The sequence below is a fragment of the Hyperoodon ampullatus genome (assembly GCF_949752795.1).
Source record: "Hyperoodon ampullatus genome assembly, chromosome: 11".
Classification (NCBI taxonomy): domain Eukaryota; kingdom Metazoa; phylum Chordata; class Mammalia; order Artiodactyla; family Ziphiidae; genus Hyperoodon; species Hyperoodon ampullatus.
The window spans coordinates 58,477,170-58,501,890 of record NC_136924.1 but is presented as its reverse complement, the minus strand read 5'-3'; the positions used below and the strand labels follow the sequence as shown (position 1 = coordinate 58,501,890).

At 49.1% G+C, this 24,721-nt stretch overlaps 2 protein-coding genes across 5 annotated transcripts in view; one reads left to right on the top strand and one right to left on the bottom strand.

The window, feature by feature from the left end:
- The window catches only part of LOC307060666 (cyclic AMP-dependent transcription factor ATF-7), a 97,248-nt gene extending 77,746 nt beyond the window's left edge, over positions 1-19,502 (top strand). Inside the window, exons 7-13 of the mRNA XM_079715308.1 lie at positions 728-827; positions 1,359-1,472; positions 2,059-2,211; positions 5,061-5,258; positions 6,769-6,877; positions 19,087-19,208; positions 19,328-19,502. Of these exons, the coding sequence (XP_079571434.1) occupies positions 728-827; positions 1,359-1,472; positions 2,059-2,211; positions 5,061-5,258; positions 6,769-6,877; positions 19,087-19,208; positions 19,328-19,369 (838 nt within the window). The 3' untranslated portion in view covers positions 19,370-19,502. The remainder of the gene's footprint in view (positions 1-727; positions 828-1,358; positions 1,473-2,058; positions 2,212-5,060; positions 5,259-6,768; positions 6,878-19,086; positions 19,209-19,327) is intronic.
- A 249-nt stretch (positions 19,503-19,751) lies between these two features.
- Positions 19,752-24,721, bottom strand: TARBP2 (TARBP2 subunit of RISC loading complex; the record flags this gene model as incomplete). Of its 4 annotated transcripts, XM_079715393.1 has the most annotated exons (9): positions 19,752-20,185; positions 20,342-20,543; positions 20,973-21,100; positions 21,387-21,504; positions 21,724-21,796; positions 22,354-22,449; positions 23,042-23,144; positions 23,952-24,121; positions 24,669-24,721. In XM_079715393.1, the coding sequence occupies 9 exons, from the start codon at positions 24,719-24,721 to the stop codon at positions 20,028-20,030; spliced, it is 1,101 nt and encodes a 366-aa protein (XP_079571519.1). The 4 variants fall into 4 exon arrangements, with proteins under 4 accessions (XP_079571519.1, XP_079571518.1, XP_079571517.1 ...); XM_079715392.1 differs by lacking the exon at positions 23,952-24,121 and having other exon boundaries at positions 24,669-24,712; XM_079715391.1 differs by lacking the exon at positions 24,669-24,721 and having other exon boundaries at positions 23,952-24,111.

Below are 24,721 nucleotides of genomic sequence, written 5' to 3'. Positions count from 1 at the left end.
CCCGTGTCTCCTGCATCAGCAGGCAGACTCTCAACCACTGCGCCACCAGGGAAGCCCAAGTCATCTTTTTTAAGTCTGGTTGTTCCCCTCAGTCCCAGTTAGGGTTCTTGGTCTTTGCTCTTCCTAATTTTGTCTTCACTCCCAGCATGGCCCATACAGATTTCCTAATGGGATGACTTAAGATCCTGTCCCCAGGTACCCATGGTGGTTAAGAGGTTGCTGTCAGGCTTCAGTCTCTAAAAGTTTATTGTTCTCTAGACCCACTAAGAAAAATACAAAGGGATGGCTTCTTTCTTAGACAGAGTCGAGCAAAACGTGGAAAGAAACAGGAGGAACTTACTCAGATTTGGCTATCATTTTGAGTTTGACATAATTCAGCTTTGCAAAATGGCAGCTTTGGTCAAAGTATTCCTTGCCTAAGGCAAGACAGAATTTATACATGCCAGTGGTAGGGATGTTTATTTAATTGTTCTAAACTCTTAATAGGATTAGCTTCCCACCCACTTGAATTCAGTGGTGCATTTAATTTGCAAGGTGTAAAGATCTTGCGATTTCTCTCCATCTATAAGGTAAGGTAAGTAGCATTCCCTGCTTTATCCACCTTCATGAGGGTGCCAAGATTTTACAACGCTACTAGAAAAGACTGGGAAATCTGCTGTAATTATAGGAGGAGGATCATTGGCAAAAGGGTCTGTATTATGAGCATTTCACTTCATATTTCCTCTAGGTCTCCCACTGGCTCCCTCCCTCTCGTCATGCATCTTGCTAATGGACAGACCATGCCTGTGCTGCCAGGGCCTCCGGTACAGATGCCTTCTGTTATATCGGTGAGCTCTGAAGTTGGGGCAGCCAACCCTACCAAGACATTAACCCCTCCCTTCCACCTGAATGCTCATAAACACACATGAGCCCCAGGGGAACGTGGGCTCTGATCTGTAGTCGTTGAACATGGCAGCCTGCCCATACTCTTCACTAACCTCTGCCAATCCAGCCCTATGGAACACTAGACAAAGGCTCATCTGGACAATTGGCTCCTGGTCTAAGAATTGATTTTGCCAGCCTGCTGATTGGTTGATTTCACTTGGCACTAAGTACCTCACAAATTGCCCACCACTTTCCTCAAGATACAGCCTCAGCCTTTCCCATAGAAGTTGTCATAGCACTGAAGGATTAGATCCCCTGTCCTGTGATCCTCCCTGGGGGATGGTATTTCCCGGGCTGTTTCTGCATGCCCTGTGGGCAGGTTGCACAGAACAGGCCCAAATGTGCCAACCTCAAAAGCACTTCATTTGGGGAAGCTGTTGCCCCACTAATAGCATTATGTTCCCTTCTGGGTTTTCTTCCTTCTCTGGATCCAGCTGGCCAGACCTGTGTCTATGGTGCCCAACATTCCTGGTATCCCTGGCCCACCAGTGAACAGCAGTGGTTCCATTTCTCCCTCCGGCCACCCTATGCCATCAGAAGCCAAGATGGTGAGTACATCCCAGCCCGGGGCAATGCTGGCCCTTCTGAAAGAAGTGGTATCTTCCAGGGCTTGCAGAGCTAAAGACCCACCCAGTTGTGGGGTCTGGAGAAGAAAAGACCCTGATTCACGACTTGTATCTCCTCTCTTCCACCTTTAGAGCCTGGTACATAGACCATGGCAGTGAAAAGAAGCAGCACAGATTGTTTGGAATGGAACTCTTGCTGTTTCAGTTCCAGGGTGACAGATGGAGGGGTGGATGAGTGGGCAGGAGAGCTGGCCAGGAGGTGAATAACTGCATAATAACCAGCCCCTGGCCAGGTTCCAGGAGAGAGCTTTCATCTGGACTCTATAGCTTCAGCAACCCCCGCCCTCCAACTGTGCCCAGGATGATAGTGAGGGGACAGAGTAGGTATTTTAGGGATCATGTGCACATTCTCTCTCCCTGTCATTTTCTTTTAATCCCTCTGTTAAGGGAAAATCAGTGTGGGAATTTTAGTTGTCTGTAACATCAGTAATAAAATCTAAGCCCACTCTTCTCACCCTTGATAGAATCTCACCCTTGACAAGCTATTTTTTCTTATCTTTTCCTACAGAGACTAAAAGCTACCCTAACCCACCAAGTCTCCTCAATCAATGGTGGCTGTGGAATGGTGGTGGGAACTGCCAGCACCATGGTGACAGCCCGTCCAGAGCAAAGCCAGATCCTCATCCAGCACCCTGACGCCCCATCCCCTGCCCAGCCACAGGTCAGTTAGACCCTTGGATGGGGGAACCAGTTTGTGTCACCATTACTCTATAAGTCATATCTGTCTTTTCAAGGAGCAAGAAAATTAAAGAAGAGTGGATTTCAGCATTCTGGGCATCTACCTGCACTTTGGTTCTTGTTGACAGTTTGAAAGTAGCAAAATGCACTATTCTTTATCCATCCTTGGGTTGTACTAAATGCAAACAGACTGGATAATGCAGGACTGTCACAGAGGAGGTCTCAGTTTTTGTTTTCTGCTCTTTGGTTATTTCTATATGTGAATGCTGTATCTGCAGAACCCTCTAAAATGTGACAGGACCTCACTTCAAACCACTTTGTACACCAAAGGAGGCTTCCCCTAGTCTCTCCTATCTTAGGTCTTACCCCCCACCTGCCTAAAAAAACTTACCTGATTAGATTTATAGCAAAAATCAGATAATAACAATATATTAGGGACTTCCCTGGTGATGCAGTGGTTAAGAATCCACCTGCCAATGCAGGGGACACGGGTTCGAGCCCTAGTCCGGGAAGATCCCACGTGCCGCAGAGCAACTAAGCCTGTGTACCACAGCTACTGAGCCTGCACTCTAGAGCCCACGAGCCACAGCTACTGAGCCCACACGCCACGACTATGGAAGCACGTGTGCCTAGAGCCCACGTGCCATAACTGCTTAGCCCATGCACCGCAACCACTGAAGCCCACGCACTCTAGGGCCCACGTGCCACAACTACTGAAGCCCGCATGCCTAGAGCCCGCGCTCCGCAACAAGAGAAGCCACCGCAGTGAGAAGCCTGCGCACCACAATGAAGACTAGCCCCCGCTCGCCACAACTAAAGAAAGCCTGCACATAACAGTGAAGACCCAACACAGCCAAAAAAAAAAGAAAAACAATATATTAATAAAATGTGATGTCACAGTATTAAGATGGCTCAGTAAACAAATACACATCCCCAAAAAACACTTTTTCCTTATCAATTGAATGTCTTTTTATCAGGAGAAATTAAAGTCTTAAAAAAGCCAGAGGGATCCCATTTAGAAGCCCAACTCTTTTTTTCAAGGAGGCCTCAGTTTACTAATTTTCTTTGAAAACTGAATAGGCCTCAGTTTTCATATTGTCTGTACTGATTAGTGACAACAACCTGAGATCAGTTTCTGGAGTTACATCTTTTGCCCATCCCCTTTTCCTGATGTCACCACCTGCTTTATCAGTTACCACCACATGTCCTAACATTTAATGACCATATGCCGCCTTAAAGCTTGGCCAACAACAAAAGCTTTCATCTGAGTTTTCTTGTTGGAAGCTAAGCCTGCCCACCCTCCTGTAACCCCTTCTAATGCCAGTCCCTTCTGGAAATGGTAAAGCAGTAGTCCTCTTGCCCAAGTTGTGCTGCTTCCCCTCTTGAGGAAATGACATGACTTATTTTTTACTTACCACTAATTCCTTTCCTTCTTATTCTTCCTGTCTTTCTCTTGGTCTGTTCTTTTACCTCCATTCCCTGCATGTCTTGTTGAGTTGCCTATGAGAGAATAGGAACCTATCATTTCCTTTTCCCCATTCTCCTCCTCAAGCGCCAGTCTTTACATGTGCTCCAGTGAGCTCAGGACAAAGAGGAAATTGAAAATCACAGGAGAATTTGTGTAAACTTCCCTAAGTACAGTGAGAAGCAATGACCCCAAGGCCTGTAGTTCATTAAAAAAGTTTGAAATTTCCTCTCCACTTTTTTTCTTTTAGGAGAGAGAATATTAATCTGAATAAATAAAATGATCTCTTCATTATCTGTGTTAATGGAGAACATGATTCAGTAGGGCCTGAAGTAGAATAAGATTCTGTTTTCTTATAAGCTTACGCTTATTCTCGTGCAACTAATGTGAGCTCTGGTATTTGGGAACTACCAATATAGATGTTCTCTAATAGCAACAGATTCAGGAAGAATTTATTTTTGGCGTTGTTTTACATTACATAGTTTCTTTTATACAGATGGTTGACCTTTCTATATTTTAATTTTGACCGTTATTATAAAATTGGTCTATCTTCTTTGAATACGTACCAGATAACAGAAAAGGAAGATGATTCAAAAGTGCTTTGGAGACAAGAGACGTCAGCCTTAAGTTTAAAAACAAAAGACAGTCTTAAATCGCCAATTTGTAAAGGGATTAAAAAATGTTTTTCTCTTTAAAAACAAACAGAACAAACAAGGCAGGAAGCGGGGGGGGGTTGCTGAGGATGATTAACTGATTTAAATAAAAAGAATATATTGGGAGTTCCCTGGTGGCCTAGTGGTTAGGATTCTGGCCTTTCACTGCTGTGGCCCAGGTTTAATCCCTGGTCGGGGAATTGAGATCCTGCAAGCCGTGCGGTGTGGCCCAAAAAAAAAAGAATATACTAATTCATATATCTCCATGATAGCTCATATCTCACTGATACTAAAATCTTTTCTCCTTTTCTGAAACTTGTAGCACACAGTTATTTGTATATATTGCTTGACCAGATAGGTGATTCTCCAATTTTTTATTCCATAGTCTCCCTAAAATTTCCCCTGACACCTCCCTTGATTATAATTTCCCTGCCTACAAGATTTCCTGTTAAGAAACAAAAAGTGATCCTAGTTTCATTTTGTCTGTCTGTCTCAGAAATAATCAGAGTATGGAACTGAGAAGACTGAAAGAAAACAGGAGACAGAATGAGGAAATACTACAGAAGAGAAGCTAAGGGACATAGTAATGAGACTTGCTGTGGTTACAGAGACTGGTACATACTTTCACCAGATCTTTGCCAGAGCTTACGTCAGGTTTAGTTTGGAAAGCACTGACATTCCCTTCAAGTAACTCCTCTTCCTTCTGGGCAACAGGTCTCACCAGCCCAACCCACTCCTAGTACCGGAGGGCGGCGTCGGCGCACGGTGGATGAAGATCCAGATGAGCGGCGGCAGCGCTTTCTGGAGCGCAACCGGGCCGCAGCCTCGCGCTGCCGTCAAAAGCGGAAGCTGTGGGTGTCCTCCCTAGAGAAGAAGGCTGAGGAACTCACGTCTCAGAACATTCAGCTGAGTGTGAGTGTGTCCTGGGTGATTATGAGGATTGTTGAATCTGGAAAGTGAGGTTGAATCAGGAAAAAGTGGGATGATATACTAGAAGATGATAATTCTTTAAATTAAGACAGATCCAGAACATACGCCAGGGAGAATGCAGAAAGAATGTCTTAACAGTCAGAGTTGAAACCTCTTCCCCGGGGACTGGAAAGGACACTCACCACTACTCCCAAATCTGCTACTAGAATGAGTCATCCATAGACCATTTGGATGAAGGGAATTAGATTAAGCGCCCCAGGGTGCTCTTTTTAAGTCATCAGTAGAATCTGACAGGGGTAGTGGAACACCCAAAGGGAAAGTATTTGCCCAGGTAACGCAGCTTAAGAAAAGAAAGAAAAAACCATGCAAACACAAATAGAACGGTTATAATACAGATATTTTCTTATTTATTTATTTTTGGCTGTGCTGGGTCTTCTTTGCTGCACGCAGGCTTTCTCTAGTTGCGGCGAGCAGGAGCTACTCTTGCTTGTGCGCGGGCTTCTCATTGCGGTGGCTTCTCTTGTTGCAGAGCATGGGCTCTAGGCGCGCAGGCTTTAGTAGTTGCAGAATGCGGGCTCAGTAGTTGTGGCTCGCGGGCTCTAGAGTGTGGGCTCAGTAATTGTGGCGCACGGGCTTAGTTGCTCCACGGCATGTGGGATCTTCCCACGCAGCATGTGGGATCTTCCCGGACCAGGGCTTGAACCCATGTCCCCTGCATTGGCAGGTGGATTCTTAACCACTGAACCACCAGGGAAGTCCCCAGATATTTTCTTGAATATTATTTTCCCTTCTTCTGATTATTTATTAAAATATTCCATTACAAAGGTCATATATACACACACAGAGGTACAGATTAAAAATAAAGTCTCTCTTCAATATGTCTTTCCTAGTCTCATTCTCTTCCTTGTAGATAAGTTTGGTGTGTACCTACCAGACATGTATGTATTTCTAATATTTTTTTCATTTATAGCTTTTGTGGGGGAGTCAGGGAGGGACTGTCTGTTGTAACATAAAACAGCATCTCCTGGAGATCTAGCCATGTATACAGAGGAGCTACCTCGTGTTTGTAGCATTCTATAGTGTAAGTTATGTTATAAGGTATGGATATTTAGAATGTTTCTAATTTTTTGCCAGAACAGCAGTGCTGCAGTGTACATTGTATGCACTTGAGTAGATAGCTCTGTTAACTAGATTCCTGGAAGTTAGCTTTCTTAATCAAAGGACACATGCATTATTAATTTTGGTGTAATTGTATTTATCCTGAATAGGAGTAATTTTTCTATTTAAAATGCCTTCTATCACTGTAAGCAGCTCCTGTCATTGAATTCATGGCTGTATTGGCCCTGGGCCGTCTTAAAGCCTTGCTGGATCTTTCCCAGATTTGAGGGAGAAAATCCAGACGGCACTCTGTCCTCACTTTGGGCATAGCTACGGGGGGTTCAAGAGTGGCGCATAAATTTTCTTCATATTCTTTTCTTCCCTTCCTCCTCAGAATGAAGTCACATTACTACGCAATGAGGTGGCTCAATTGAAACAGCTGCTGTTAGCTCATAAAGACTGCCCAGTCACAGCACTACAGAAAAAGACCCAAGGCTATTTAGGTGAGTGGCTCACAACCTAAGCAAGATCAGTCAGTCAGTACACTGCATATAATGAGTGTCTCAACTCTTCATAATTTTATAACCCCATTCTGAATGTTCTGGGGGGCCCAGATTGACAAGTGAGCAGCCTTTGTGGAACAACCAGTCCTATCAAAAAAAATTTTTGAGAACAATATAGTTGTCCTAATTATCTATTGTAGTTGGAGAAAAAGGGTAGCAATATGTATTGGGTACCTACTTTGTGTGAGGCACTCAACCATCTTCCCAGTCCTCTCATGAAATAGATATTACCTGTGTTTATACACAAGAAAACTGCACTCAGATTAGTCACTTACCTGAAGTTGCACAGTTGGTGAAGTGGCAGAGCCAAGATGCACATCCAGCTCTTCTTATTCCAAAGCCACTGTCTTGGCCTCAAGAGGATATAACAGCAGCTGGTACATTGGGGTTTGTTAAGCATTGAGATTTGGTGGTACATTTTATCTTTCCAATGATGGGCTAATGTTGGTTTCAGTTTGTAAACTGTGAGCACAAATAATGTAGTGCTAGGAAGAGCTGGTCACAGAGTCATGCTCAAGATAAGCACAATCCTGAAATTAAAATTACTGTGAATAATTTGCTTATGGACAGTAAAAACTAATAAATCATTTTCCTTTACAAATTAAATAAATTCATAGAAATGTTGGCTATCAAATTTTGATATATTGAATTATTTTTCCACTAATGTCTTTATCATTTCAGAGATGTGTTCCCATAGAAAAAGAGTAACCACATCACCAATTTTAAACATCTCTATTTAAATTTTAATTTTAATGTGTACTTCAGGGTACATTCATTCATTAGTCAGATATTGGTTCAGCCTGTTCTGTGCCAGGCACTGTTTTACATGCTGAGGACATAATAAGGAACCAAATAGATTAGATTAAAGTCCCTGCCCTTGAGGGGCTTATATTTTAGTAGGTGAGACAGACAATAAACTAGATAAATAGGTACAATATATATAGTATGTTAGATAAGAATAAATGCTTGGAAGACAAAAATAAAACAAGAAAGAGGAATATGAAATGTTAGCAGCAGGGTTGAAATTTTAGATGAGGTGTCTTTTGACAAGACCTTCAGGAAGTGAGGGAGCTATAGCCATGCATTAGTATGGGAGAAAAGTACTGCAAGCAGGAGGAACAGCAAATGCAAAGACCCAAAGTGGGAGCGTGTCTGGCACATTCTAGGAACACCAAGGAGGCTAGTGTGGCTGAATTGGAGAGGATGGAGAATGGAGACTGTTTGGAGATGAGGTAGGGGAGGTAATGGAAGCATTTTCCTTTAGGGCCTCATTGGTCATAGTGAGGACCTTAGCTTTTACTCTGCTTTGGGATCATTAGAGGGTTGTTTTCAGCAGAATAGTGACATGACTGATCTGACTTATTCTGAACAGGGTCACTCTGTTAGAGAGTGAGGAATGCATGGGCAGAAGCAGGCAGTCCACTTAGTGGGGCTATCACAGTCATAGGAGCGAGAGGTGATGGAGCCTTGGACTGGATGGCGGTAGTGCAAGTGGTGAGAAGGGATTTAATTCAGGATATATTTCGAAGTTAGAGTGACAAGGTTTGATGACGGCCAGATGGGGCAGTATACGTGAGGAAAAAGAAAATCAAAAATCGCACCAAAGGTTTTGGACTGAGCGACTGCAGGAACGGAGTTGCCATTGATTGAGATAGGGGAAAGTGTAGGAAGAAATGGATTGGGTGGTATATCGGGAGCTCAGGTTTGGAAGCCTCTTAGGCTTGCAGGTGGAGCTGTCAAGCAGGCAGCTGGTTGTATGGGTCTGCAGTTCAGAGGAAAGGCTGAAGGTACAACTTTGGGAGTCAGCAGAATATGGATAGTTTTTAAAGCCATGAAACTGGATATAATGTTATTGTCAAAGAGAGCACATAGGTAGAAAAAGAGAAGTTCCAGGACTGAGCCCTGGGTACTCCAATATTTAGAGGTCAGAGAGATGAGAAGGGACCCACAAGAGAGACTGAGAATGAGTAGCCAAGCAGGTAGAAGGAAAACCAGCTGAGTAGCTGAGTGTGGTGTTCTGTAAGCCAGGATAAGAAAGTGTTTCAAGAAGTTTAGTGATCAACTATTTCAATCCTTTTGATGGGCTAAGGATGACAAGGACTGAGTATTTATCAGTATGAAGTCTATATACAGTAAGGTTTCTATTCAGTCCCTACAAGAACTCTGACAGATAGTCAGTCTTTGAAATTACTTATTTGTTACAGCAAAGATGTATTTAGTTCCTACTGTGTGGTATGGACATAGTGGTAGGTACCTGACATAAGACAAACGAGACACTCTCCTATCTCTGAGAGACTCATAGGGTTATGAGGAGATAAACATGTCAACCCATGGGTAAGGTAAGCACAGATAGCCCAAAGAGCCCCTAGACTGGGAACTTCCTGAGGACAAGGAGCCTGTCTATTCTTTATATACCCTAATGCCTGGCACACGGGCAATACTCAGTAAATATTTGATGAATAAATGAATGTATGCTCTGAAAGCACAAACGATGAAATAGCTAATTTCCTGAGCGTAACAAAGAAGGCTTCACAGAGGAGGTAGTATTTGAATCCTGAAAGAAGACTCAGGCATTTATCAGGAGGTCAGAAATACAACCAACTATTGAAATTTTGCCCTTATTCTACACATCTCTGTTTAAATAGCCAGAGAGGCTATCTGATGTTCAGTGAAACTCCTTGACTGTTAAGCAACATGGAGTTACCTTTGTATGCAGCTCAGACATTTGTGTTTAGTAATAAAAGTTACTGTCACTTTAGGTGGAGTGGTGTAACTCAAAGTAAATGTGTTAAATCGTTAATGCCTATAGCTAGTTAATAGTCAGGAGGGTCTGACAGACCTCTTTGTAGTTGGTTGTGTTAACTGAACCTTGGCCAAGGACTGGTCATTCATAACATCATTTGATTGTAGCTTGATATTTATCAGGTTTACCTGTGGTGCAACTACATGCTAAAGGAATATTAAAAATAATAGAATGATTGCAATGTTGTGAGCATTAACAAGAGAGGATAGCTAAAAAGAGATCTATTTTAAATCACCTTTAAAGACATGAATAAGAGGAAGTGTGTCCCAATAGGGGTAATGAACTGTGCAGAGACCTAGAAGCCAGGCAGTGTAAGTAACATGTTGGGGGTTTGCTTTATGGGGATAGATGGGTTAATTTTGGCCTAGCTTGCTTCTCTTCTCACAACTTCCAGTTTCCTAGCCCATTTATGGCTTAGAAGCCAAGATTCTGGGAAGTTTTCCCCCCTAAAAACATGGGCTTCATTTTCCTTTGGGCTCCTTTAGAATTATGGCAAAAGATAGTTCTGCCTATTTCCCCATTCTGTTTTCTAACCACTTGCTGTCTGCTTTTTGCCCTCCTTCCTGGCAGAAAGCCCCAAGGAAAGCTCAGAGCCAACGGGTTCTCCAGCCCCTGTGATTCAGCACAGCTCAGCAACAGCCCCGAGCAATGGCCTCAGCGTTCGCTCTGCAGCTGAAGCTGTGGCCACCTCAGTCCTCACTCAGATGGCCAGCCAAAGGACAGAACTGAGCATGCCCATACAGTCGCATGTGATCATGACCCCACAGTCTCAGTCTGCGGGCAGATGATGCCTCCCCTGGTGGAGAGGTCCCCAGCCAGAGCTCGCCCGCCCAAGAGCCAAGAGAGATGTCATCTTATCCTCTCCCATCTGCCTTGGACATGGCAATATGGGGGGGAAATTGTGTGTTGTGAGTAATGGTCAGATGTGGGGCTTTTCTCACATGGTCATTTACGTTGACGCCTGTACTAGGAGCCTCCAAGCCCCAGAGCCACATAGATCAGACCCCAAGGGGGACGTTTCTGATGTGCCCACAGCCAAAGGCCTTTCCCGATGGTCCGAACAATCACCCCTGCCCATGCACGTGTACCTGTCTCTTTTAACACTAACCCTTGTCCTTCTAGGTTTTGGTTTCTCAGCTCCCTCTCTTTCCACCAAGCCATGGCTCTTACCTTCTTGGTTCTTAGCAGCATGCCACTTCCTACTAGATAGAGGGAGGCTAGAGTTGATGGCATATCAATGGCTGACCCATCCCTAGCCACCCCATGGACTCAGGACTTTGTCTCCCAGTAGCTGCTTATTTATCCCTTTTTCCCCCTCCGTAAATTCTAGTTAAAGCATTCACTTATGGAGAATGTAAGGTTACCTTTGATGTATGAAGTAGCAGTATTTCCCAGCTCTTCCATAAACTTTAGTCCTTCTCCCTACTTGCCACCAAAACAAAAACAGAGAAATGAAACCTCAAACGGTCTAGTCCTTTCTCATTTATTTCCAGAGCTATTTGGGTACCTCATTTTATGTCTTGAGTTTTCCCAGTCTAGTGGTGGGGTCTTTTCCACCACCCACTAAGCCTTGGCAACCTCATCTTGTGGCCTTATTAGATACTGCTTGGTAGTGAAAAGGGAAAGAGCCCAGGATCTGACTGGCTGGTTCCCTTCCCATCCCGCACTCCATCCTCCTTCAGTTCTCATCATCAGGACAGGCAGGAACAATGTAGTTTAAAGCTTGTTCCATCAAGTTACTAGATTGATTCTTTTATGTTTTACAAGAGTTTACTAGCCAAAGCGTACATATTGCTTTTGGTCATCTTTCCACTCCTGCCTCTCCCTCTTCGTCCCCCTGCCTGCATTCCTGCCTCTGGCTCTCTTCTATAATTAGTTCTGATGCAGCCCTCTGGAAGCTGTCACGTAAGGGATTCTTGTGCTCCCTCACCTCCCCTCTCCCCCCATCTCTGAGTCTCACACATCTGTCTTCTTTTCTGAGTGAGGGTCTGATATTCACAACTGGTCCTCACTGGATCTACCTTCGCTCTCTTTCACTAGGCTCCGAGCCTAGCCACTAGGTCTCTCTGGTTCTGTAGCGTTTCTTTAGCTCTTTTCTTCTCTCTGCCCCCTGGATGCAAGGCTTCTCCATAGTCTACGCCCCAGGACCCTGAAGCATCATAGCCGAGGTCCTGAGTGGGTTTTCTTGAGTATAAGTTAGGATTGGGGGAGGCACAGGAAGGGGAGGTGGAGCACTGATGTCAGCAAAAGAGCCCTGCTTGTTGAAGAGTCTGACCTGCCTGGGAAATTGGTGACTGTTGCTCTCAGCCATTCTTACTTTGAAAAGTTGTGTTGCAGGGGGGAAATTCATCCCTTTTGTCCCTCTTTCTTCCCCATTCAGACTCCTCATCTTCCTTTGGCTCTGAACTATGCAATTTCTACCAAGGCCATAGGAAGCAGTCCAAAGCCAGAGGCCTGTGGATAGATAGGTCAGCTTTAATAGCCCTTCAGTATGAAGCCCTTCCAATTGTCCCAGAGCCACTTTCTGCCATCTGCCCAAGCCAATAATGTCCTTTTCTCTCTCTCTCCTACCTCCGTCTTATACATGCATACAGAGTAACTGCCAGCTTCCTTTCTTATTTAATCTTCCAAAATTGGCTATCATAGAGGAATGAGGAGATGTTCTAAGCTACAAGATTCCCATCTCCTCAGACTGATAAATTGGTGAGCCAGTCAGAGGACATGTTCTACTGCATTTGTTTTTAATTTCCCCTCCTGCTTTTCAGAGCTGGTGTTGAAGAAGCCACACCTGGTGAAGAGAAAGGAGAGAAAACATGGTTTTCTCATCCTCCTCCACCCAGGACCCAACAGGAACAGCCCCTGAGGTGACTCAGACTAGCAAATGGCACGGCAGATGGTCAGGATGCAGGTTACCACCTCCAGGGACTCCACTTGCCTTTAAAACTTCACAGCCATAACTTGTGCTCAGGACTTTTCCTTTAGATGGCTGCTCCCTGGGATTTTCTCCTGCCTTAGTTGTGTTTCATTTTTTATTATCTTTATTTCCCACTTGTAGCCTTGCCCTAAAGCTTGACTGCGTTTATGGCTCCTAAGGAGCCTTCATAAGACCCTTGACTGTTTTTCTTCCCCCTTCAGTCATGTGTTTTTCAAGTTAAGAATCAGTTTGTCGCTGCACACATGCCCTGCCTCACTGCTTGGCCTTGGAGGAAGTTTGAGTCCTGCCAGTCTGTCCCTGTATAGGATGGCTAATTTATGTAGAGGGTCTTATTTAGTTTCTTAATCCCCATGTCTAATTCTCTTGAGTCCTTATTTCATTTTCATCAGTGGGAAGTTAGTATTGGGGACCTAACCGAGAGGCACTGGCAGAACCTTAGTAGTAAAGCAGCAGTGAAATGAGGAAGGAACACGACAGGACCTCCCCCACCCCAGACAGCTCCTTAGTTGGTCCTTGGTCTCACTTAGAAGGCAGAGCGACTGCTTGCCCTGCAGTCTCTCCTGTGGTCAAGGGGAACGACATTTACCTTGTTACTGCAGCCAGCCGTGTGGCCACTCTCCCCTGCCCCTTACCCTCCAGACTCCTTTGGACCAGAACATCATGGAGGGTGTCACTTAGCTCTTTTTAAGGAACATGGCCTTTCTAGGGGCCTAAGGGAAGACACTTTCTAAAAGGGACTGGGAATGCGGATGCCTTAGGACTCTTCTAAGTGAACACAAGACTCAGGCCTCCCACTTCACTCCAAGGACACAGCAGCTAGAGACCCAAGGCCATAGAGAAAGGGGCCAGAGCCAGGTCTTCTGGTCCACAGACTTAATGCCCCATTGTCTTAAAAGAAAGCTTGCTTAGAGTTGAAAAGTCTGAGAGAGCCTCCCACGCTATTAGAAGGACTAGAAAGAGTACAGCCTCCTTTACTTCATCTTTCCCTGTTGGCCGTACACCCAAAGCTGGCTTCCTTCGGCCTCTGCTCCTCTCCTTGGCCCCAAGTCCTGGACTATAGACACTCTCGGTGGCAGTAAAAGAGGAGATGGCCTAATTGAACCTCATTTTGCTGCCTTCCCTGTGCCTGTTCTGTTGTTCCAGTTCCTTTGCTGACTTACTGCCCTCCAGCACCACTCATCCTGGTAGACAGGGTGCTTAACCCTAACCACGCCCCATCTATAGCCTGAACCACCAAGCAGACACCAAAATATTCCTCCTCTGGTTCCTAAGTCCCCTCCTGTTTGCTCACACTGAGAGGCTCCTTTAAAGGTGCTAGCCCTAAGACAGCTCTTCCCCACAAAGCTCCCTTTTCTTTCCTTCCCATCCCCAAATCATTATTTTTCATTAATATTGTACATTGTATACACAGGAAGGAAATGTACACTTTTTTTTTTAATGTCATAACCAGTCTGTTTAGAATCCAGTCCTCCTAGCTGTATCACATATGCCTTTGTTGATATGCTCTTTCTGCTTTCTTTAGACTTTTGTTTGACTGGGGCGGAGGGAACAGCAGGACAGGTGAGGATCCTAAGGCAGATTAGAGGCCCCCCATCCTACTTCAGCCTCCCACAACCCTAATCATTCCCTTCATAGTACAGACTGATCTCTGTTTTTGTTTGCACACATGCAGGTGCACACAGACATAAATCCTCACCATCCCAGGGTGGTGACCCAGCGGGGATGAGTGTAGGTGGTTGCTAGCCAACATTCCCACCCTCCATACCAGTTCATTCGTGTCTCTTTGGGGTAAAGTTCTTCCCTGGAATGAGAAAAGGCTGGGGAGAGTAGGGCAGCTTAAGGCAGCTTACATCCTTTGTAGATGCAGGTTTGTATTGTAGCTGCTAGGGTTTCTCTTTTTAATGGGGGCTGGTAGCACAGAGCTATCTCATCAGCATTAACTACTGGTGAGTGAGGATTTAGCTGTAAAAAATGGCTTTGAGCACTAGTTTCATTGACTTTCCCTTAGGGCAGTGGTTCTCAGAATGTAGTCCAGGACCAGCAGGACCATCATCTGGGGACTTGTTAGAAATGCACATTCAGGCCCCATCCCAGACATACTGAATCAGAAACTCTGGGGATGGGCTCTAACAAGCACTCAAAGTGATTCTAACACACACTAAAGTTTGAGGACCATTGCCTTAGGGGCAAGCTGGGAAATTCTTACAGGGTATCAAGGATATTTTAAGTACCATCCTCTGCCTTAGCACTAGCATGTTTTTCCATTTCCTCCAGTCCCTCCCTCCACTCCCATTAAAACAACAACAATGTCACTCATCTCAGAATCTAGGTTTGTCTTCCTCTGCTTACTCCTAAAACCTGTCCTGCGTGGGTCTGAACAGGAGTTGTCCCATATTCCCTTGCAGACTGGTCACTCCATGTTCTTTGTTACAGGAAGGACCGGCTGTCCTGTTCTCCCACTCACCCCACCCCCAACACACACCTTTCAGGCAGGGAGATGAGCCTTCAGCCCCAACAGTGGAGGCTACAGCCTCCTGACATGGTATCTGTTGAAAAGCTGTGTGTACCTATGGTTTTATCTCTGTTCATCTGTATATCTTGACATGTAGCAACACCTCTCCATGTCATCAAGGAACTTGACTCTGGGTCTGGGTTTCCCCAGTCCCCAGTGGTGGACTTTGACAGGTGGGAGGATGCAGTGCTACAGGCTGTTTTGTTATGAAATCGTCTTCTCCCTTTCCCCTCCACGCACTTCAGCATGATCCCTGTGAGCAGGCTCTCACAGTCTCCTGGGACGGGGCTGAGGCAGAGGCTTCGCTCTATTCTCCCTGACCGTCCCGCCTCCTTCCCCCTTGCCACATAGCAGTTATCCCCCAGCCATGCCTTCTCCCCCCTCCCTTGCCCTGACATATATTGTGCCTTATTTATGCTGCAAATATAACATTAAACTATCAAGAGAAGCACTGTTCTGTCTGATGTTTCAGTACTCTGACCTACAAGTCCCATTGTCCATTCTTTCTGGGAATTCATTGGGCTTTCATGTCTGCGATCTTCACTCTCCCATTTCTTAGGACAGAAACAGCTGGCATTCTTATCCCTCCTCTTTCTGCAGGGGAAGACACAGCCTAGGGGAGGTGGGTGGTTTGTATAAATTACGTAACACAACAGAAGGCTCAGATCTGTGCACTGCCCTTAGGGACAAGGGCCCTTGGCATCATGGGAGCCCTCACTAGAGAATTTGTGTGCTTTGCGTGGATGGGGCTCGGAGGGTGGTGGAAGGCAAGTGGCCTCTTAACCTTTCAGTGTTATGTCCCCCACCCCCACAATTAAAAAATAATAAGCCCTACCCTCAAGAAGTTTCCAGCCTTCCTGGGGAGTGCACTTAGACACAGACAGAGGGAGAAGTGCTCTATGATTCTGTGAGTTCCATGTGTGTGGGGAGAAGGGGAGTCTGGAAATGAGAGGTGGAGTTTATTTAGAAATAGGCAAGATAGTTTACAAGAAAAACAGGTAGTGCTCAGGAACCGTGGGGAGGTGTGGGGCAGCCACTACTAATTTCTTGCACCTGTGTATTCCTTGATACCACAAGTGAGGAGGGTGACCAGGCTAAAGAACTTGACCAGGAGATAGCCAGGTACCTCTGAGGGGTTTCCAATAGGAGAGAGGAGATTTACATGCTGTTTGTGGCTGGTGTTTGGTATAACTGACACAGACAGGGAGCTCCAGTCTCCTCTGGGGAGTGGGAAAGGCAGTGGTGGTCTTCACTGTGGTCAGGAGCACGTGGGAGTCCAGAGAACAGTAAAGGAAGTTGCTGAAAGCCAAATACCGAAACCAAGATTGAGAGGTTTGGGAGGTGGGGATGAGACTGAAGGGAGGACAGTTTCCCAAGTTAAAAGAATTAACCCATTCCAACTTCTAGCCAAAGGAGAGACCCATCACCTCCATCCAGGACACAGGAAGCAGCTAGACCAGCCCCTTTCTGAATGCAGCCTCAGCTCAGATCCACTTGTAACTGGCGATCAGAGAAATAACAGAGGGTAAACATTTATCGTGTGCCTGCTATGTCCTAGGTGGAGTGCTAGATGCTTTGCATTCATCAAGTTATTTACTGTTCACAAAACCTCTTGATAACAGGAGCAGTTTCCGCAGGATACTGATGATGCCCCGAGGTTTAACTTGAGACACTTGCCCAAGGCACACAGCGAAGTACAAGAGCTGGATTAAAACGGCTCTGACCCTGGAACCGCTCTGCAGCGCCCCACCTACCCTCACACCGTGTTCCTCTGAACTTGGTCAGATAAGAATGGACAAGGACCTCGATATGGCGCAGGATCCATTTCCCACAGAAGAACCATCTCCTCATGGACTTGATGCGCCTATTTAAGAAGTGGTGAAACCACAAGATGTAATGATGATGAACGTCAGGTCCTGTGCTTGGGACCAGTGGTGAGACAAAGCTTACAAAAAGGTTCACCCTAGCTTAGGCTGCACTGATAGAAGTGAGTATCAAAACCTGATCTAATCTACCTATCCTAAGTATAAGTTGGTTTCTAGATGCCTCGCTTTAAAGAAGGGGGAACGCTTCCCCTTGAACAAAGAAAGACGAAAGAAAGAAGGAAGGAAGAATGAAACCTGTCCTCAAACATGGGAAAGGCTTGTAACATGAACGATGAGAGGTGTTCTCTGAGAGTGAGGGAAACCAGGACCCCTGGTGGAGGCCACAGGGGCATGAAAGCCAGCTCCTTGCAAGGATGATTCTGTCTGGACTGTCTGAGGAGATGGCAAGTTCCCCAGGACCCAGGATAATCACAGCTAACGTCGTGAGGAAGCCTGCTCTATGCCAGGTCCTGTGCTGCATGGGTTACAAAAAGTATCTCAGATAATGCTCACCGTAGGAAGTGGTTCCTTTTAACGTTGCCATGTTTTAGGTGAAGAAACTTCTTACAGAGAGCTAAGCATCTTGCCCAAGTCTGATTCACAGGCCCTTTATGTCATAGCACCTCTCCAGCATCAGGAACCACACCGGCGGGACTGCTGAGGAAGGGACTCTAGGATCAGAAGGGAAACTGTACCAGATGACTGAAGGAACGCTTCCTGAGAGCCAGTGACTGATTTTTCCTAAGGTGGCATTCTAGGCACCTGCCCCAGTAGGTCAGAGCCAGAGCCAGGCAGAGACTGGAGTGACTAGAGGGAGGTGGGCATCCCAGTATCCTGCCCCCACCTTTCTGGGACTCGGGGGGGTCAGGGCCTTAGGACCTCCAGCCACCCTACCCTTCAACAAACTCTGTTCCAGAAAAAGGAAATGGCCGGGCCTGACGATGCAGAGCTGTGACCACAGGGTGGCAGCAGTGCTTCAGCTGCAGAGCACTGCTCCCTAGGCTGAAGTGAGGCAGGTCCCCGACAGTGCGCGTGAAGGTGGGGGTCTGTCTACAAACATCTGAAGCAATCTCCACTTTCTGGGGGCTCTGAAACCTTTTAGTCTCCTGTACCTCACTTTTCTATCCACAGGCAAATCTCAGAGTAGTGATTCCATCTTTGACCCTCCAACAGGCACGTACACATGGACGTGAATGGGCTGCGTGGCCCTTCCTGCAGCCTCTCCACTCACCAGACTGGGTCATCCTGGCTGACTCTGACCCTGGCTCTTCCCTCCCTTCCCAGGACATAATGCCTAGCCGGACAGGACTGTCTCTGTGCTTTTATTCTACAAGTTAGGAAAGAGGAGGTGATCAGTTGTTGCTCTCCAACCTGTTGAGGGATTGGGAGTTCTTGAGGGTCCCCCAGGGCCTGGCTCTGACAAAGCATCTGCAATTAATGATGCTTCTTGAGCTCTGGAGACAGGATTTATGCATCTAATAAAGTCTATAACTCCAGGCTTAGGGGCTGGGGCTGGAGGCTGAGATCAGGAAGTCCCACGGGGGCCAGAGGAAAGCGGGGGCGGGGGGGTCCCAGACAGCTCTTAATGGAGCCGTGCATTTCCACTGCCTGCTCTAGATTCCCCCTCAGGCTGCTGTCGGGGGTGAGGAACAGGGCGACAGCAGGTATAAGAGGCGGGTGTGGCCAAAGGAAGGCAGATGGCAGCATGGACTCCAGACGGGCAGCAGTGCTGCTGCTGTTAGTAACAGACTGGAGCCGCGCTGAAGGACCAGGGGGCCGGGATGAAGGAGACCAGAGCTTCACGGTAAGTCAGCATGCCCGCCGCCTTGCCACCATTTTCCTGTACCTCAGCTTGAGAATTGTACTCCAGGTTCAAATACTCTCTCTGGCTGCCAGGGTCACTGGGTCCTCACATTTGAGAAAATGACTTCTTAGCCTCCTACAACTTGCCCCCGGGAGCCACTCCCTTCCCCTCGTGACCTAAATGCCCAAGGCCTTAGCCCATCTTCCTTCCCGGATGCCCCCGTACCACAGGAGGAAGACAGTGGAGCCCGCCCACTGCAGGATGCCCAGACCCCCGGGGCACTCTTGCGCTCCCTGCTCCAGGCCATGCAGAGACCCAGCCGGAGTCCAGCCTTCCTGTTTCAGCCCCAGAGGTGAGTCTAAGAGGGACACGGGCAAGGCAAGGGCCAGAGTGAGAAGAGCGGGAGGGCAGCGGGGAAGGCGGGGGGCGGGCACTGGAAGGGCCTACAGCTGAGGATGGATCTCTCCTAAGGTCTGGCAAACACCCGGGGCTCCTGGAGCAACGAAGGGCTGAGCTCCCCATTCTGGAGCCTGACTGCCCCTCGGCGCTTTGGGAAGAAGTGACATGCCATCCTTTGATGTTTGCGTGCAAGGCCCACACCCAAAAGTGCCATGTGTCCCCCCCAAATAAAGCTGTCTGGCTTCTGCATCAGTGTGCGTGTCTGTCTGTATGAGACAGAGGGCCAGGAGGGAGTCCCAAGAACCACAGCCCCCATCTCTGCCAAACCAAGCTCTCCAGGGACAGGCGATGGAGTTCCCAGAGGTCAGTGCACCCAACCTCCTGCCACCAGAAAGGCAAACACGGGGACCTGTGGGGAGCAAAGTGGGGAGGCACCCCAGGGGAAGTGACCTGGTGCTAACCTCTGCTACCGACTACTCAGGGAAACAGAGCAGGGTTTAAGAATCCAAAAAGCAGTACGTTTATTTGAGGCTCTTACTGGAGAGCCCCCAATGTCATTCCCCTTCGTCATTACCAGTTACATGAGGACAGAACCTGGGCCAGCTGAGGCCCCTGGTTCCTGGCCCTGTGCCCTCCTCAGCCTGCAGGCAGGCAGTCTGTGTCAGAGGTAGAGGTGGCACCTCCAGGGGATACCAGAGCTGGGCAGATGCATGGGCCGGGGGCAGGAAGAGCAGGGAGCAAAGGACGAATGTCCACGAGTCCAGCCGGGGCTTTATTTGCTGCCCGCCATGATCTTGAGGTACTGCAGGGCACGGCGCGCAGCCTCGCCTCGGGCTGCCTCCCTGGTAGTTGCAGAGCCGTGACACACGGTGGCCGGCTGTGTGGACAGCTCCACCAGGCACTGGCAGAGCCCACTGAGGCTCAACTCCTCTGCAGACCAAGAGAGAAGAGGGAGGCAGTGCTAGGCAGGAAAGCAGCACCGGGAAGGGGGTGTCCATGACATCGCCATGCCCTCCCGAACCCTTACTCCCATCCATACTTGCTCTGGTCCAGTCCCACCATCCCCCGGCCCCCCAGTAGCCATACCAATATCCAGGTAGCTGACATGGAAGGCCTGCTCCTCAGAGAGCTCACTGAGGACACTGCAGCAAGCAGGGCCCAGAGCACCCAAGGAGCCCGCGGAACAGCTGCGGAGGGACAGGATCTTCTCTCCCACCGAATTTCGCAGAGAGTCCCAGGTGCAGCCTGGGCCCCGGTTCCGAAGTCCATCTAGACGGGAGCCCACACCCTGACAAGATGGGGACAGGAAGAAGGATGCAGCCAGGGACTCTGAGACCCAAGCATTTAACAGACATCCTATGTCCAAGGAGAGAAAAGCCCAAAGAACGCTTCCTCCCATTGCCTTCCCCAGTCAATCCCTGTGTGGCCACCTCCAACTATTAGACCGTGGACCGGATGGCCAGGCAGCCTCCCTCATTCCAGTAACAGAAACCTACAGGGCCCCTGCCCTGGGCCAGCTCCCTCCCCCAACGCACTCACCATGCAGGCCTACAGCTGAGGCTGAGAGGGGCCCAAGAAACCCTGGGTCTGGTAGGAAAAAGGGCAGAAGCAGCCCTGGGACCCAGAGAGGCTCACTTCCAAGTCACAGACCTGAGTCCCCAGCGCCCTGCCCTGGCATGGAGGATGGAGCACGGGGCCTGGCCCACAAGGCACTCACAATGGAAAAGTGGTCGTCATCAGGCTCTGCCTCATTCCCCTCCCGGGCGTCCAGAGGCACCGTGTGCACTCGAAGCAGCATTTTGGCCGCTGCATTACGCTTTGCCAGCTTTTTGGAAGTGCCACTGCCTGCAAGGGGGAGAGGGTTGCTGGATTATGGTTCCCAATAGACCCAGTGCTTCCACCCACTCAGGGGATGTCAGTTGAAAAGAGGAGCTCAGGACCTGCCATGCATCCGAGAACCTAGCCGGCCAAAAGAGGAGGGCAGGACAGGGTGCAAGGAAAAAGGGAGGAGGAGGAGCCAAGCTGGGGGTCTCCGCCAGGAAAGCAGAGAGAGGCTGGGAGCTGCCTGGGGCTGCGACTGGGGTGCTGGGGGACGGACAGTAGCTACAGGAACTCCCCTCCGCCCAGTTACCAATCTCAATGAAACGCTCCACCCGGCAGGTCATGGTAAACTCTTTGCGGTGGGCTGGCCCAGACTCCTGGGTCACTGTGTACTCAGGCAGCCGCCAGCCTTTCTGCACCACCAGCTCCTTGGAAGGGAGAAACAAGGGTGCACAAAACGGTGAGAAAAGAGTCCTCACATCCTCTCCCCCTCCCACCCTGGAAGCCTCAGACTCGGAGTGAAAGAAGGAATAAAGGAGGGCTGGGAGAAGCCCTCAGAACAAGGTGACAGCCCCACATCAGCTTCCCCCATGACCCCTGGTACAAGGGAAGACAGGCATGCATGGGAAATGAGGATGGGGACACACCTGCAAAGCACCAACGGGGTTGCACTCAGACTGCTGAGGGGAGACAGGGGGCTGCACCTCCATGGGGGGGCTCCTGAAGGGAAAAGGGCCCAGGGCCAAAGCTGAGGGGGCTGGCTCCTTCGGCGGCTGCCCATGAGTCCTAAGCCCTGCTCTGGTTTCCCCCACTGCCACCTCCCTACTCCCCGCCAGGCAGGCAGCTGTCTCTCCAAACGTCAAGCCCGCTCTCTTGCCCCTCCCACCCTAGCAAGGTCTCCTCCAGCTCCCAGGCCCATTTCGATTTTCTGGAACACTTGACCATCACCTCGCCAGGACAGTGGAGAGGGATGTATATCCAGTCCCCAGAAGCACCTGATGGGACTCAAACACAGGCCGTCCCGTGGCCAACTCAGAAGAAAATGGGGCCTGCAAGACCTTTAACATCAACCATGTGGCTACTGAAAAATTGTAAATTACCTCCCATCTCAAGAGCTTACCAGCTGGTGCAAATTCTTCAAACTCTGGTCCCCAACTATTCCATCCTCTGTTTACACTCAGACTTCCTCATGCCTGACCAGCCTGGGTCCAAGGGCTAGGGGCCAGGAGCCAGGACCCCTTCCCGCCCCCCTCAGGCAGTCAGGAAACACAAGATACCTGGTTGGGACAGCAGATGGAACAGGAGTAGCAGCCGCTGCAGCTGTAAAAACCGGCACGTCCTCAGGCAGTGAAGAGTCTAGGGGAGAAAAAGAACTTCCCGAGGGGAAGGGGGCCTTTGATTCACACCCACGTGGGGTGGGGGTGGGGAATAAAGGGTGTGGGACCCAGGTCCTCCTGACCTGCCCATCCCCTAAGAAAATCTCTTCCCACTAGAGACAAAAACTCAGGGAAGCTCAACCACCAGTTCCTCCTGAGATCTTTTGCTGCCAAACACTTGATCAAAAAGACTTCAAGTGGGAGGAGGGTCTCTTCCTACCCAAGAACCATGGGAGCAACAAACACCAACCTGAGTGTGGAAGAGGGAATGCCATCTTGCCGGAGAGGGGAAGTATGTTGGGGAACAGCTCCCTCCAGCCTCAGCCTCCACCCCTCCCCCTCCCCAGGCCCCAACCTGGGCCCCAAACCACAGCCATAACCCCTCACTGGGGCTGGCCATTGCCCCCCAGAATCCTTCACAGCAGGAGCCCTGGAAGCATCCTGCTCGGGTTCCAGAGGAAACTCTCAGGAAGAGGTCAAGTCAGCGTGGTTCAGTGTCACGAGGCCAAGCCTACGGGTTAGAGGGGCTGGTGCAGGGGCCTGGGTTCCTGACAGAGCCTCTAGGATGCCTTGGCTGTTCCTCCCTCACCTGCTGTCCTCCAGGGCCGGCTCCAGCATGCTCCCCCCTTTGAGGTGTTTGAGGGCCACCTCGGCTGCCTTGTGCTTGGCTGCCTTCTTGCTGGGGCCCTGACCTGAGAGAGGGGGTGTGGGCGATACTGGAGGTCACTGGAAGGACAGAAGAGAAACCAGCATCCCACAGCCTCTCTCCTCACAGCCAGAAGGAGTCAATCAAGCCCCCTCTCACCAACCTCCCCCTGCCCAAGACTGGAAGTGTTAACGCTAACTGCTGGAATGAAGGGCCCTTATCTTTCCACGAGTTCCCCAAATCAAGCCATGCTGGGCAGAACTCCTCCTGAGGTCAGACACTTTGTCTGGAGGTTCTTTCTCTGCCTTACTTTCCTCTGGGAAGCACTTTCTTTCCTCTCAATAAATAGAGCTGGCTGGAAAAATAGAAAGAGTGCAGGCTCTAGAGTCAAAACCTGGCTCTGCATGTGACCTTGCCCCAGTCATTGAATCTCTCTGAGCCTCGGTTTCCTCATATTCAACATGAGGATACTACCACCTACATCACTGGATTCGACCACGGTTTAAGGTAAGTGTGAATTTGATTAAGCAACCTGGAACAGAGTCCAGCACAGCGGGCACCCACTCCCCCAAATGCTGCACTGAGATTTCGATGTATCTCCTCTTACTTCTTCCTCCAGGATGACAACCATCTGCCGGACCACTGTGGCAGCGCGGCTTGCTCCTCTAATTCTCCCGAGCCCTACCCACCTCCTCACAGACCTGTTCTCCTAATCCAGTCAGGGATTTTTCCCCTGAAAGCTCTCCTTCCCTCACTGGTCTTGGAGAAAAGGACTGTGAATAGACTCCAAGCAGTAAAGCCAATAGGGCCCTGTGAATGCACACCCCAGCCAGGCTGCCCAAGCCTTCCTCACCAGTGCAGCTGGTGTCGCCAACGGTGACCCGGAAGGTGAAATTAGGCTGGTGGGCTTGGCCCTCGGCTTTGAGAAGGTCGTACACGGGCGTCTTCCCTATTCTGGTCCCATACTCCTGCAGAAGGCTGATCGGGGTCTTGCCCGGGTTGGCTGCCAGCATTTGCTCTATACTGGGGGGAGGGGCACAGACCCTCATCACACCTCCCCTCTCTGCACCCACCTGGCCAAGCACTGCCATATCAGACCCAGGCACACTATGGGGGACATAGGGTCCAGGAGACCTTAGGCAGCCACCGGCTGGGTTCAGTGTGGAGTAGAGGTGCAGGCTGGGAAAGCAGGGTCCACTGCCCCAGGGCAAGCGGGGAAAGCACTGTTCCTTGTCTTAGTTAAGGCGAGGGATCCTGTACCCCAGTGCAGTTTGGAAGTGCATGTCCCCTGACACAGTGCAGGCCAGGACCCCAGTACCCACCAAATGCACTGAATGTCGGGGGCATAAAGCCCAACGCCCCAGTGCAGTCTGGGAACCGGGCCAACCCCGTACTAGCTAAAGCTGCAGGCTGTGGCCACTGCCGGGGTGCATGCCGGGAACCACGGCCCACTACCCCAGTGCTTGCCGGGAACAACCCTCAGGCCAGGTGCATGCTGGGGCCGCGACGCTACTCCCTCCGCACCGTGCCAAGTTATGCGCCCTGCAGGGGTCGGTACTAGGCGGCTCACCTGGGCAGCCCGCAGCCCGAGGTAGTGCCGGAGCCCTGCTCCTCTTCACTCAT